This window comes from Corythoichthys intestinalis, chromosome 1, assembly GCF_030265065.1.
Source record: "Corythoichthys intestinalis isolate RoL2023-P3 chromosome 1, ASM3026506v1, whole genome shotgun sequence".
Taxonomy (NCBI): domain Eukaryota; kingdom Metazoa; phylum Chordata; class Actinopteri; order Syngnathiformes; family Syngnathidae; genus Corythoichthys; species Corythoichthys intestinalis.
In genome coordinates, this window is record NC_080395.1 from 43,601,839 (window position 1) to 43,617,799 (window position 15,961).

The 15,961-nt window shown below is 39.4% G+C and overlaps 1 protein-coding gene across 1 annotated transcript; it reads left to right on the forward strand.

Annotated features, from left to right (window-relative positions):
- polr2m (RNA polymerase II subunit M) lies at window positions 1-15,392 on the forward strand. The gene is made up of 4 exons (XM_057834463.1): window positions 1-340; window positions 9,506-10,006; window positions 10,096-10,318; window positions 14,777-15,392. The coding sequence occupies exons 1-4, from the start codon at window positions 243-245 to the stop codon at window positions 14,918-14,920; spliced, it is 966 nt and encodes a 321-aa protein (XP_057690446.1). The 5' UTR covers window positions 1-242; the 3' UTR covers window positions 14,921-15,392.
- Window positions 15,393-15,961: the final 569 nt, after the last annotated feature.

A 15,961-nucleotide genomic window follows, 5' to 3' on the forward strand; every position in this document is an offset into this window, starting at 1 on the left:
GCAGTTGGCTTTCCACCCAAGAAGAAGAAGCAGACCACTTCTCTAGTGTTTTCTCCGAAGTTGGTACTCAACATGTCGCTTTGAATGGAGTTTCTCGAGTCTTCCCGATCACATACCGACTTCCGAACCCTTTAAAATGAGAGAACTATTATTTATTTGATGAGGGATGCCGCGTTGACGATTACGGCATTTTCCTGCTGTTTTTGAGCGGCATTTAGCTAAATCTTACTGGGCTAACCGTGATGTCCGAGCGTCAGGGGCAGGTGGGAGACTTGAACAAGCAAAGCAGAGAACAGCTCCACGAACTATTACTGCGGCAGAACAACATACTCTCCAACAAGTAAGATCTCATAAGGCGACTTTACAGCCACACACGCATGATGAGTGCCTGGTCGGAAGTTGCGCTCCGTGGATAATGGAAAGCCATTTTGAGTATTTAATCATTGTCCATGTTCTATACCAGTCTTGACAGTAACGTGCCATTCACTCGTGCCTCCCACTACTTCATAACATTTATCTTTAAAATTAGGACGTCTAAATGTTGAGCCTTTACAGGGCACTCATTTGAGCTAATTGACTGCCACTAACTGTGCTAGACGTCAAATCCTTTTTGACTGGGAGGGTAATTGATGCCAGCCAAAACATCCTATTTAGTTTTCCCCTTAAATCGCATTTCAGTTTGTTAAAACAATCCTTAGCGCAGTGATGCTCAAGGAGTACCACAGATGGTACGCTAGCTCCCTCTAGAGGTATGCAGAGAATTTACCTCAGTATATGAATTTTGAACTCATTGACAGTGCTAGACTGGATTCGTTCATTCGCTCTTCCCATTTAAAAAAAATGGATGGGACGTGTAGCGCCGGCAATGGCACTCAAACGTGAGAATTTAAAGCCAGTCCTCCCAATTTAAATGAATTGGATTTCTGTGGTCATCAATGAACTTAAACTACGAGTGGGGGGCGAGGGGTCATCTTTAAAGTGTTATTCGGACAATAAACAGTTATTTTCTGTTTTCATTCATTTAAATTTTATTACAATGGTACCTTTCACGTACATACGAATTTAATTTGTTCCATGACCTGGTTTGTAAGTCGAAATAGTTGTATGTCGAGCGGGATTTTCTCATAAAAATACATTATAATTCAATGAATTCGTTCCACAGCCCTAAAATCCTTAATAAATACTGCAGGTACAAATACTAATAGCAATTATACTTAGCAAAACAAATCAATTATAAATACAAATTGTAATGATAATAATAATGATAATAAATGTTAAATTAAAAAAGCGTTTTTATTGTCACCTTAACTTATAGAGACTGGCAAACAGGTTGGAAGAGACAACAGGTGCATGTGGATACAGTGAGCCGTGTTCTAATTTAACAAATGCATTAAATAAGACATTTGTAAAACAAATAGATTATGAAAAATTAAGGAATGAAAAAAAGTGTATTAATTATCACCTTTACTGGCGAACGGAGGTCAGAGACATATGTAGAGTGGGACGGGGGGGACCCGTGAGCCACGTTGTCTGGCCAGTTAACTTACACGATAACCACGCTCACAATTTTCTATCATTTCCTTCTTAATGGTAAGTGTCACCTTTTTCCTTTTTTTTCACCACCTGCACTAACCTTCTTGGGACCAATCTTGATTTCTCTCACAAGAAAATCTCCGTGCGTCTGTCTTGCTGGGGAAAAAAATGAACTTGCGACACTTTCATAAATCGTCGTATTTCGAGCATGTCGTCATATGTCGAGACAAATTTGTCAAATTTCGCGTCAGATGTCGAAAGGATCATATGTTAATGCGATCGTAAGTCAAAGTAACACTGTATTTTGTTTTTTAAAAAATTTCATAAATGTATTTATTTGCGTAAAAAAACAAAAGTACAATAAAAATGACTAATAATGAAAAATAATTTATATATACTGTATACAGTGGGGCAAATAAGTATTTAGTCAACCACCAATTGTGCAAGTTCTCCTACTTGAAAAGATGCGAGAGCCTGTAATTGTCAACATGGGTAAACCTCAACCATGAGAGACAGAATGTGGGGAAAAAAACCCAGAAAACTCATTGTTTGATTTTTAAAGAATTTATTTCCAAATGAGAGTGGAAAATAAGTATTTGGTCACCTACGAACAAGCAAGATTTCTGGCTGTCAAAGAGGTCTAGCTTCTTCTAACGAGGTCTAACGAGGCTCCACTTGTTACCTGTATTAATGGCACATGTTTTAACTCATTATCAGTATAAAAGACACCTGTCCACAACTTCAGTCAGTCACACTCCAAATTCCACTATGGCCAAGACCGAAGAGCTGTCGAAGGACACCAGAGACAAAATTGTAGACCTGCACCAGGCTGGGAAGACTGCGTCTGCAATAGGTAAAACGCTTGGTGTAAAGAAATCAACTGTGGGAGCAATTATTAGAAAATGGAAGACATACAAGACCACTGATAAGCTCCCTCGATCTGAGGCTCCATGCAAGATCTCACCCCGTGGCGTCAAAATAATAACAAGAACGGGGAGCGAAAATCCTAGAACCTCACGGGGGGATCTAGTGAATGACCTATAGAGAGCGGGACCACAGTAACAAAGGCTATTACTATCAGTAACACAATGCGCCGCCAGGGACTCAAATCCTGCACTGCCAGACGTGTCCCCCTGCTGAAGAAAGTACACGTCCATGCCTGTCTGCGGTTCTCTATAGAGCATTTGGATGATCCAGAAGAGGACTGGGAGAATGTTATGGTCAGATGAAACCAAAATAGAACTTTTTGGTAGAAACACAGGTAGGGCTGTCCCAAACGACTAATTTCCTCCCGATTAGTCAGCCGACTATTTTTACGATTAGTCGACTAATCTAATAATTTTTTTTTTTTTTTTTTTACTACTTCAATAATGAATTTGTTGTTCAAGCTTATTTACAAAAAAAAAACATTTTGGAACACCTAAATTATTTATTAACGTATAAATAAATAACAAATACCAAATACCAATAATAATCACGAACAATGAGGTCAAATGCTGCTGGCATTAACTTGTGCAAAAAAATGTAAACGGAAACACTGTGACTTCACCTTTTTAACAGGAGTCAAAACAATTCTTACTCTTTTTGTGGTATGTCATTGTCTATATATTTCTAAATGTTAAAATGAATTGCAATGTCCCGGACAACCATTTTCAGAATACTTTGAGTTCAGATGCTTTTTCGGGTGTGCATGCCGTATTTTGGGGGTTGGGAAAAACTGTTCAACTTTTGTTTGTTTTAACCTGAAAATAGATAAAGTAGAGGGCACACTGAAATATTACCACAATTATTTTGAATGAAAGGCATGCATACCCACAGTAACAAAAATTAAATATATGGTATTAATTGTATAGTATACTATTATATGTAAAACTTTATAATATTAAATAACTAACATTAGTGCAGTCATGGATTACAGTAAGCAGGCCAGTGGTGTTTCCATATATATTTTTATTATATTATGTATAAGGACATATGTATATATTTTCCCCAAGTGGGAGGTTCAGTGATCCTAATAAATGTAATAATAATTTAAAAATATATATAATTATATTATTTTATTAAATAAAAATGCACGTTGATACGACGCACATAAAGGCAACTTCCATTTTAAAAAATCCGCTAGCTTGTTGTTTCTTGTTGTCTTCGAAAATTACACTTGTGTGACGGCGCTTCAAGTGTTCGTTCATAGCCGACGTGCTACCGTGGTATGGGAGTTCAGCTTAGCAAAGAGTACACAAAGTGGCACCCTCCATATTTTCCTTGAAATTATTCCAGGCTCTGGCTATTTTGGTCCACATTTTTGGCTTTATGCCGCTTTCACGTGTTACCAACTCTGCCCTTTTTGGAAATTGGCGGTGTTTTCCACTCCTCACCGGCGATTCACTTGGCTCGTTGTCGTCGGTTCGTCTGGGTTCGTCCGATTTCCTCCTCAGGAAGGCGGCGGCGTGCATAAAAACGCCGAGAGGCGTCGGATGCTTCTTTATGGATACTTTTATTGACCAAAACAAAAACATGGGGCATGAAGCCACTTAACTCGGCGCTACCCGCGTACTTTTCCAACTCACCAATCTCGCTCCCTCTCCTTCGCTCGCTCGCCCGCTTTCTTCGTCTTTGCTCAATCTGACAACGCCGGTCACATTGAAATAACAGCGGCCCCCTTGGGGGTGCCAGTAACAACCGCTTGTATCGCGAGCGCCCGCCATTCTAAACTTTATCCGCATGTAATTTTTTTTAACCCGTCATTACCCGTCGACGGTATGTTTTGCCCGTCGACGCATTTACGTCATCGATGACGTCGACAACGTCTACTAGTCGGGACAGCTCTAAAAACAGGTTCTCGTGTTTGGAGGAGAAAGAATACTGAACTGCATCCGAAGAACACCATACCCACTGTGAAGCATGGGGGTGGAAACATCATGCTTTGGGGCTGTTTTTCTGCAAAGGGACCAGGACGACTGATCTGTGTAAAGGAAAAAATGAAAGGGGCCATGTATCGAGAGATTTTGAGTGAAAGTCTTCTTCCATCAGCAAAGGCATTGAAGATGAGACGTGGCTGGGTCTTTCAGCATGACAATGATCCCAAACACACAGCCAGGGCAACAAAGGAGTGGCTTCGTAAGAAGCATTTCAAGGTCCTGGAGTGGCCTAGCCAGTCTCCAGATCTCAACCCCATATAAAATCTATGGAGGGAGTTAAAAGTCCGTGTTGCCCAACGACAACCCCAAAACATCAATGCTCTAGAGGAGATCTGCATGGAGGAATGGGCCAAAATACCAGCAACAGTGTGTGAAAAGCTTGTGAAGAGTTACAGAATACGTTTGGCCTCCGTTATTGCCAACAAAGGGTACATAACAAAGTATTGAGATGAACTTTTGGTTTTGACCAAATACTTATTTTCCACCATGATTTGCAAATAAATTCTTTAAAAATCAAACAATGTAATTTTCTGTTTTTTTCCCACATTCTGTCTCTCATGGTTGAGGTTTACCCATGTTGACAATTACAGGCCTCTGTAATATTTTCAAGTGGGAGAACTTGCACAATTAGTGGTTGACTAAATACTTATTTGCCCCACTGTATATATACTCACCGGCCACTTTATTAGGTACACCATGCTAGTAACGGGTTGGACCCAATTTTGCCTTCAGAACTGCCTCAATTCTTCGTGGCATAGATTCAACAAGGTGCTGGAAGCATTCCTCAGAGAGTTTGGTCGATATTGACATGATGGCATCACACAGTTGGTGCAGATTTGTCGGCTGCACATCTATGATGCGAATCTCCCGTTCAACCACATCCCAAAGATGCTCTATTGGATTGAGATCTGGTGACTGTGGAGGCCATTTGAGTACAGTGAACTCATTGTCATGTTCAAGAAACCAGTCTGAGATGATTCCAGCTTTATGACATGGCGCGTTATCCTGCTGAAAGTAGCCATCAGAAGTTGGGTACATTGTGGTCATAAAGGGATGGACATGGTCAGCAACAATACTCCATTACACCACCACCACCAGCCTGAACCGTTGATACAAGGCAGGATGGATCCATGCTTTCATGTTGTTGACGCCAAATTCTGACCCTACCATCCGAATGTCGCAGCAGAAATCGAGACTCATCAGACCAGGCAACGTTTTTCCAATCTTCTTTTGTCCAATTTCGATGAGCTTGTGCAAATTGTAGCCTCAGTTTCCTGTTCTTAGCTGAAAGGAGTGGCACTCGGCGTGGTCTTCTGCTGCTGTAGCCCATCTGCCTCAAAGTTCGACATACTCTGCGTTCAGAGATGCTCTTCTGCCTACCTTGGTTGTAACGGGTGGTTGAGTCACGGTTGCCTTTCTATCGGCTCGAACCAGTCTGGCCATTCTCCTCTGACCTCTGGCATCAACAAGGCATTTCTGCCCACAGAACTGCCGCTCACTGGATATTTTTTCTTTTTCGGACCATTCTCTGCAAACCCTAGAGATGGTTGTGCGTGAAAATCCCAGTAAATCAGTTTCTGAAATACTCAGACCAGCCCTTCTGGCACCAACAACCATGCCACGTTCAAAGTCACTCAAATCACCAACTGTGTGATGCCATCATGTCAATATGGTAAATGGTGTTATACTTATATATGGACCAAACTCTCTGAGGAATGCTTCCAGCACCTTGTTGAATCTATGCCACGAAGAATTGAGGCAGTTCTGATGGCAAAAGGGGGTCCAACCCGTTACTAGCATGGTGAACCTAATAAAGTGGCCAGTGAGTTTATATACCTATTAACAAAATGCATGTCACACCACGCTTTTGAAAATAATAATGAATAAACATTTTTAGTTGACAGGTATTTTGAAATTATAACTATTATGTGTTATTATATACTATTTATTAACATCAGTCAATTGTAGACCCTGACAAAACAAGCATACAAAATTTCAGTGTAATTCAGTGCAGTGGCACAGAGCTGGGACATGTTTGTTCACATGGGCTAGGTTCATACTACAGGTCTTAATGCACAAATTTTTTGCCATAGCTTTTTTTTGGCGTGCCCGTTCAGACTGCCTTTGTACATTGAGACTGTTCAAGTATCACGCATGCGCACTAATTCGCAGTCCGAGATGCACTCAGCAAAGAGACCCGCATGCGCAAAAGCATCAAAACAAATTACACGTTCTAGCTGTATGTCATTCCAGAGTGATCGTATTTTGATTTCCAAAAAGAGGACACAAATAACGGACATTAATAATACCCGTTTAGTCTTATATTCAAAGTTTATATGGACCGATAGAACGCATACACGCACACACACATTAGCCTTGACGTATGTGCGTAAAATGACGTGGGTGCGTCAGTTTGCCCCGACTCGGCCATCTGTGCAATGATGAAATATTGCTCATTCGGCGCACAGAATGAAAATCGAAAATTGTAAAGCTTATTCTTTTCTTCATTTTATTTTTTCATGACTGTGGTTAAGCCCGCTTCGTGCTTAAAAGCAGAGTTCAAGCTAGGCACGAATGCCGACATGGCGGCCGTCCTCCGTGTCGCTTGCTCTTTGCTGACATAATTGCTGCATGAATTCTGATTTGGGAGTCATGACTGTTCAGACCGCCGGTCACGTTCTGAAAAAATGTGGCCCAGATTTAATTTGAACCACACACGAAGGTGACTCAGATCGGATTTGAAATGGTCCACTTCTATGCAACTTGTCCCGTTCAGACCGTCAAGTTAATGCCTGACTCAAGTCGGAAAAACACGAAAAAATCGGATTCGTGCTTTAAGACCTGTAGTATGAACCTAGCCACTCAAAAAAATGGGGTGTTGAACTGACATAAAAAAATTACGGAAAGAATTTGCACCTGATAAAATTGCTTTCCTTCAGCATTTGGCAATTGTGTCCTTTTAACATAAAGCACACATATCTAGCCAATATTAGGCACTCAATTTGCGCGACCATAAAGCACTCTTGTTGAGCCAACATAAGGCACTCATGTTCACCCCAAAATACATGTTGAACCGACATTAAAAAAATACATTATTTGCACCTGATTAAATTGCTTTCCTTCAGTATTTAGCAATTGTGTTCTTTTAACATAAAGCACACACGTTGAGCCAACATAAGGCACAACTAGGGCTGTCAAATTTATCGTGTTAACGGGCAGTAATTAATTTTTTAATTAATCACGTTAAAATATTTAACGGATGCACGGAACGACCCACTCACGCATTGCAGCAAACAGACTACAAAGGTGACGTTCTACTATATACAGAGCTAAGAGGCAGTGACAGGTGAGTGGAGTGGATACAGGCATTCATTTGGACCGTGCTTTTAATTGCGTAAAGCTTTGGCATCTCTGCCACAACAATTATAATAATTGAGGCGAGCAATGTGGGGAAGAATGACAGGTGTTGATCTTTTTCTTAACACCCTGCATTGTACACAACACAGAGAAGATATATTATTTCCAGTCGCCACACACAGTCATGGTTACCCACTTCCCATCATGCTTTTGGGCAGAACAGTTTTGTCACTACATTATCATTTACTGAAAGCTCAACACATACACTAGATGGCAATATTTAGTCACAATATACAAACTCACATTATCCTTTAAGAATTTATCCGTGGATCCCTTTCACAAAAAGAATGTTAATAATGTTAATGCAATCTTGTGGATTTATTGTTATAATAAACAAATACAGTACCTATGTACAGTATGTTGAATGTATATATCCGACTTGTCTTATCTTTCCATTCCAACAATAATTTACAGAAAAATATGGCATATTTTAGAGATGGTTTGAATTGCGATTAATTAATTAATTTTTGAGCTGTGATTAACTCGATTAAAAATTTTAATCGTTTGACAGCCCTAATTTTAACGTAAATGGCCATCAATGGCATCAATTTATATATGCCTCAATGGAATCCAGTACATTGGCATCAGTAGTAGCGACATTCATAATAGTCAATGGCATGGACATACATAGCTGTCAGTGGTATTGACTTACTTAGGCGCCACTTCAATGTCAATGGGCTGTAATGGTAAGTGGTCAAAAATCACAACCACCTATGTTTTCATTGAAAATGAAGAAAATGTTTGCCATTAAAAATGAATGGAATTCCGGTCATTTTGATATTTAAACGGTGCCGGTTGGTCAAACTCCACTGCGCCGAAAAAATGTGGATAATAAGATTATGAACGAAAGAAATAAAAATAAAGTTAAGGAATTTTACAAGCTGGGCCTTTGCCTTTCAAAGTCCCATCTAATAAAAAATCTATTTTCACATACAAAATAATAATTCAATGGTGACTGTACCAATGAGGTGTCCCTTACTTTTTCAGGGAGTTGGCAATCCTACTTTTAAATCTCGCGAGAAATCACGAGACTATTGCAAGTAGTTGGAAAGACACATTAACATTATGTTGCATCAACAATATCTAATCAAGCTCCTCATTCACTGTTAATGTTTATGTAGAGACTGCATGATTCAATCATGCTCAACTTGGAAACATGATGGTTTCGTGCTGAAAATGCACACTGTCTTTTAGTAAACTTTACAACTTGCCTGATTCATTTTTTTGAGTGTATATTGACCAATTAATGTCACCTGTGCACTTTCAAATATGTTACCGGGCAGTTTTTTAATACTTTGTTTACTAGCATTGTTTTTATTGGGAGGATGTGGCAAGAAAAGCGCGGTGGCCTGCCGGGCTTATAAAGCATTGGCGGCAAATTTTGCCATATGAAGGGTTAGACTAAATACCTTTGAAATCTTTTTAAATTGTGCTGTTGAAGCTACTCAGGTTTATTTTTTCTAATGAGATATGTTAAAACCCGATAAATGTCTGGAATGACTGTTTCAAACATTAAATTGCCTGTTTTGGTATCTGCAGGAGCTTAATAGTGTCCCTTCCTGAGAGATATGTTAAAACCCGATAAATGTCTGGAATGACTGTTTCAAACATTAAATTGCCTGTTTTGGTATCTGCAGGAGCTTAATAGTGTCCCTTCCTGATAAGGGACAGAAAATAAGGGATTTTGCCGAGAGGATACGCCTTGCCATTGAACGACAGGATGAGGAGGAGAGAAGGCAGAGTTTGGTGTCAGCGGCCAGGGCAGAGTTTCAATCCAAGTACCGTCAAGCCTTCGCCGGGCAGCAGCGTGTTATGCAAACTCAGGCCACCGCATCCCAACATACTGAAGCCTCGCCTGTCTGTGTTCATGCGGAGGAGGACGAAGAAAACACTGTTGAAACCATGGAGACGGCCGCTGCTGGGGCCTCTCTCAACTCTGTAAGGACAAAAGAGGCCGAACTTGCGGAGACCTTGGAACGGGTCACAATCTCTGGTGCCCGAGGCAAGGACCCTGTTCAAGCCACTGCAACAGTCAATTACTTCCTCAGTCAGCAGACAAAAAAGCCGCATGTTGTAACTGTATTGGAACGAACAGAGAACACGATGGTGCCTGTAAGGCAAAAATTCAAACCAAACCAGTAAGCAGATCGGACCAGTTCTTGTTGAAATACAGCATCAGATCTAAACGTCCGCCGCTTACTTTAATTCTCGTTTTGTGACTTTTCAGGCCGGCAAACAGAAGCGGCAATTCTCCATCAGGTTCCTCATCACCCGGCCGCTCGTCTGAAGGCTCGTCTCCGCTCTCTGCGCAGGCTCGGAGGGAGCGAGACCGAAAGCACCTGGACGACATCACGGCCGCAAAGCTACCTCCGCTCCACCACGCTCCAGCACAACTTATCACCCTGCAGGAGTCTGCCGACCTACTCAGAGAGCAGACGAAGAAGCAACAGGTTCGTCTAGTTTTATGCGTGTGCCACACATTTTACGCCGTATTCTAAAACATTATTGGTTGGAGTTAGGAAAAAAGTTAAGTTAGGGGGAAAAAAAAAAAAAAAATGTTTTCAGTCAGTCAGATGAATTATATGTGTTGTCGATATTGAAGGGAATTGAGCTTCTCTCTCCTGGCTATTGTTGTCATGATATAATCAAAAAAATGCTTAATATCATTTTTGATACTACATGAATTTAAAAACAACCATCAGTAAATGTGATTTTTTAAAAATTAACCCTTCATTCAATCAAGAGGCTCTTAAATCTATTTAAATCAGTTCATCACTAGTAGACGTCCAATCCATTTGAAGTGAGAGGGTTGGCAGCTGCCAATAAGATAAACAAATTGTTTGTGTGGTATTAGTTTAAGGACTCCATGTAGTCTAACGATTGTGATGACCATTTCTGTAGAAATTTAAGAATCGGTTTGAACTGCCACCCTCCCAGTTTAAATGGAACGGATGTCTAGCGCCACCAATTGTTGCCAACAAGTTAACAAGGAAAATACGAAAATATTCTTCATTACTATCAAGAGTAGGTGCAAAATCAAGTTTTCCCCTTGACAACAAATTTCTGGCGATCTGTGATCATGCAAAAACAAATAACTGGGTATCAATACTTTTGTAGTCAAATATCGTATTTGGATACATTTCAGCACCGATACGTTTCGATACTTTTGACAACCGTATTCCTGACTAGCATGTCAAACAGAATACAAGGTGGACATTTTTGGCTGAATGACATCAAACTACACACTTATGATCAAAAGTACACGTAGGTGTAGTTAAATTTGTAGTCTGTTATTTAACCACTTTTTGCAACCACTGTAGCGAGCAAAGCAGTGTGTGGGACATGCCACTGCTATCTTCAGGCCATATGATAGAAATACTGGTAAGTGAATACATATTTTTAAGTGCCATTGACGCACTAGACGTCGAATCTATTTTGACTGGGAGCCCAGGTAGCGCTCATTAGCTGCCAGCCTCTGATAAATGATTAATTGATGAATGACTGCCCTATGAAGGTTAAGAGACTTGGAGATGTACTTCCATTTTATTATCCAGTTATATTTTGGTTAGGGGTGTGTATTGCCTCATATCTGGCAGTACGATTCGTGTCACGATTCACAGGTCACAATTCAATTCAATCCCGATACTACACTTGAAGACGATTATTGCGATATTTGTATATCGCTTTAGAAAAAAAAAAACAATCAAACTGGACATAAATACACTTATATCAATTTATTCCTGAAACCTCATCCAGCACTGAAGTAAATGTTTTTTTTTTTTTTTTTTTAAATATTTGAACAACGTATGGCTTTCACTATAACATTTTTTCATTTTTAGTCCAAACCTGCTAAAATGCAACATTATAAATACTCCATGCTGCTGTTTTTTGCAGTCAAAGACAAAATGAGTCCAAATTTCAAGAAATATGAAATGACTAATCCGAGCAACCAGTAGACGGCAACGTACACAAATCTCTACCCGGATTAGTCTAAGATTGTTGCTTCAGCAGACAGCAAGGGAATGCTGCTTCGCGCTGCCACCTAATGGACGGGAGTAGAAGTGCAACCATTGAATTGTTTATTTCTACCAAAAACGTGTAAGGATCGATGCGGATTTGGATTGACACGAGAATCAGTGGCGCCACCAAGGGGTGGCCAGGGGTGGCCACGGCCACCCCTATAAATTGGTTGGCCACCCCATTGGCCACCCTGCTTGCCAGTATATCGTTAGATTGTTGTAGCATTAGTTATGCATTTCATCCCAAATTAATGCATTTATTTTGTTTTGTTAAATATAGGGCTGTCAAATTTATCGCGTTCGCGGTAATTTTTTAAATTAATCACGCAGTCGTGGTACGACTCACTCGCGCATTGCCGCAAACAGCCTAGAATGGCGCCGTTTTACTTATATACAGAGATGAGGCAGTGTCAAGTGAGTGGAGTAGATACAAGCATTCATTGGGGCCGTGCTTTTAATTGGCAAAAGCTCTGTCATCTCTCCCACAACAACTATAAGTATTGTGGGAAGCGACGTGGGGAAGAATGATGGGGAGTTGATCTTTTTCTAAACACCCTGTAGTGTACCCAACGCAACAGTCACCACACACAGTCATGGTTGCACCACTTCCCATCATGCATTTGGGCAGAACAGTTAAGTCGCTACAGTATCATTTACTGAAAGCTCAACAAATACACTAGATGGCAATATTTAGTCACAATATGCAAACTCACATTTATCCTTTACGAATTACAAGTCTTTCTATCGTGGATCACTCTCACAGAAAGAATGTTAATAATGTTAATGCCATCTTGTGGATTTATTGTTATGATAAACAAATACAGTACTTGTGTACAGTATGTTGAATGTATTTATCCGTCTTGTCTTATCTTTCCATTCCAACAATAATTTACAGAAAAATATGGCATATTTTAGAGATGGTTTGAATTGCGATTAATTACGATTAATTTTTAAGCTGTGATTAACTCGATTAAAAATTTTAATCATTTGACAGCCCTAGCTAAATGTACACCTTATGCCTAATATATACATAACACAATAAAACAGAATTGTTGTGGAACTCAAAATGTTGACTGGACAGTTATGGACTATGCACATTAAATCGTTAGTAACATCAAATATTACACAATACACCAATGTATATCAGTAGCCGTGTCCTTAAGTCTTTCTGATAGTTTTCCCCTGACCTTTTTACTAGAGGTGTGCAAAATTTCCGATTCTTAGATTATTCGCGATTCGGCCGTGGAAGATTCGAGAACGATTCACAAACATCCAAATTCCGATTATTGAAATATGCCAAGTAAAGCGGAAGTACAACACACTCAGCGCGCCGCGCGGACTTCGGGACAGAACGGAGCGGGAGTAGCTAAACATTATGCTTCTCATTAACCGGCCCCTCGGGTAATGCCAACGCTCAACTCACGGCTCTAGCTCAACTCATGCCACGAGATAAAAAAACACAACAACATACCTGACTGGTGCCGAAAAGCTGCTACAAGTACAGCTAAGCTACATAATGTTACGGTAGATATCATTTATATAGGACTAGATGGATTATAGACTCGGTAGCGGTAAGAGCACATCTGCAAAAAGCTAGATGCGGGCGTTAGTAAACGGTCGCCATCTTAAAGCAGTAAACCTCCCTGCAATGCTGTTGTAGCGAACCTTCCAAGCAAACCTAATTAACTTTTTATCTAAAATACTCCTAAATCGGTAAAATATTGACTTGAATCTATCTTTAAAATAGTTTTAAAACTTTCACATGTCAAAAGTAGACAAAACAGAAATTATGGAATAACGGGAGCAATTTTAACAACTTTAACGGTTGATTCACAACATTAAATTAATTGAATGTAGTTTAAAGCTGCTGATACAGAATGGGGACTGGAGTTTTTTTATTTAATGTTATTTTTGTATATTTGTTTACTGCTATATGTTAACTTGATACTGAAATAGTAGTTTGGTTTAGCCTGAGTATTTTTGAACAATTTTGGAACTAATGTACAAACATTTAAAAAAATAAATAAATAAATTAAAAAAAAAAAAAAAGGGGGAGGGGGGTGCATCAATAATCGTTTTATAATCGAATCGGAGCCTCTGAATTGTAATCGTAATCGAATCGTTAGGTGCCCAAAGATTCCCAGCTCTACTTTTTACTGCAATAATATAATGAAAACCTAAAATTATGGCTTTTAGTTTTGCCCACCCCAAGATTTTAAATGGCCCCATCTGGCCACCCCTATGAAAAATTTCTGGAGGCGCCATTGACGAGAATTGCGTATTGAGTAGATATATAACGATATATCTCAGAATCGATTTTTTTTTTTTTAACACCCCAATTTTTTATAAAATTTTGACCCATTTACCTTCTTCCAACTTTAATAAATGCCCTCACTGAATGGTTCTCAACTCTGCCGCACATTTTTTTACTGTTGCCAAGTCATGACCCGTTTTTCTTAAGTTTGAAACAATGAAGACGGCGTATTTAATCATTTTGTTCAAAAGCGTATACACTATTTTTAAACATAATGTAATGCTGTTGAGCCCACTATTAGCCTATTCTGTCCTCACTCTTGTTAGCACCTGTAGATAAGTACATATTTATTATTGTACAACTGTAATCTTAGCACATTGAAATACTACTTTCTTTATTGAAGTTAATTTGAATTACATTTGAGCATCTTGAGGGGGCAGTGAGATGTCATATCCTTGTATAAGCTCTAGGTGGCAGCATTCACCTTATCTCTAAAAAGCCAGCATGCTGCCTCTAACAAAGTAGTTTTCTTTGTGGTGAAAACCTGTGGAACCCAATAGCAAGCCCACCAAAGCCTCAGTCTGCTCTTCCAAGCTAGCTTGTCGAGTCTAGTCATGTTTTGCGGTTTACGACAGGCACTGCAGGCCAAGCTGGCTGCACAAAAACTTTCCGAGGGATTGAAGATTTCAATGGAGAGTTACAGCCACGACAATGGTTCTACGGCAGCCTACAGAGAGGTTCACGATGAAGGAGCGCAGCCCTCTTCAGAGGAAGACTGATCCTGGATGATCAGATGGAAGGAGGACTTTTATTCCAAAGGTATTCAGGAGAAGACACTTTGCAATGAACAGTCTTAGAAATGACAGATGAACTTGTATGTGCAGTATAATGAAAGAAACTTGTTGAAAATGGGTGATACATTTTAATAAACATTTTTTTTCATGATAATTGTGTCTGTTGCGTTTTCAAACATGTATCTGACAGATTAGCATGTGAACTTTTTCGTAGAAAAATACAAAATCATAATGTCAAAGAAGTATTTCTTCCTCTTGGAATTGAGGGGGTCATATTATAACAGGCCACAATAGTATATAATATCAATTTTTGGCCTTGGGGGTTAGATCCAGCTGGGCTGTGCACAGACTTCATGTTTCCTTCTAAAATATAATTTGTATACATTTTCTCTAGAAATCTGATATTATGTACTGGTTTTTCCTTAAAAAAAAAAAAAAAAAAACTCCTTCCCCCAGTGCTTCACAAGACTGGCTTTCCTTGAATTCTGAATTGCATTGTATTTTTCTTCGTCAAAACTATTTGAAATCTGCCTTTTGTAAGACCCTACTTCTCAGCGTTCTTAAACATTGGCTTTGGATTTAAAAAAAATAAAAATTAAAAAAAAAAACATGGTCGGCCACTGGCTTCTCCATCATCAGGATTTGTTAGTTTTCTGAGGGAAATCCAGACTAGGAAAACAACAATTAAAAATAGATAAAATATGATAACACCGTAAATGGCTCAGAAAAAGGATTTTGCCAGTTTTGAGGTAATACCTGTAAACAACTCATTGACCATCAAAACAGCTGGCGATTAGTTGTCAACAGAGGTGGATGAAGTACTCACTCTTTATTTTAAACTTAAGGAAAGGACAGATACAGGGGCAAATAAATTACTTAAGTAAAAGTACAAGTATATAAGAAAAAGAATACTCAAGTAAAAGTACAAAAGAACTTGCTTTAAAAATTCCAAGCAAAAGTATTTTCTCCCGATGCCAAAATATGACATCTCCTGGCAAAATGACTAATGGAAAACTTTGCAAGCAA

Excerpts from the sequence above, each read along its gene's own strand:
- polr2m (XM_057834463.1), top strand. The coding sequence starts at position 243 with ATGTCCGAGCGTCAGGGGCAGGTGGGAGACTTGAACAAGCAAAGCAGA. Across the intron at positions 341-9,505 it reads AACAACATACTCTCCAACAA|GAGCTTAATAGTGTCCCTTC; the intron begins GTAAGATCTCAT and ends TGGTATCTGCAG. Across the intron at positions 10,319-14,776 it reads AGCAGACGAAGAAGCAACAG|GCACTGCAGGCCAAGCTGGC; the intron begins GTTCGTCTAGTT and ends GGTTTACGACAG.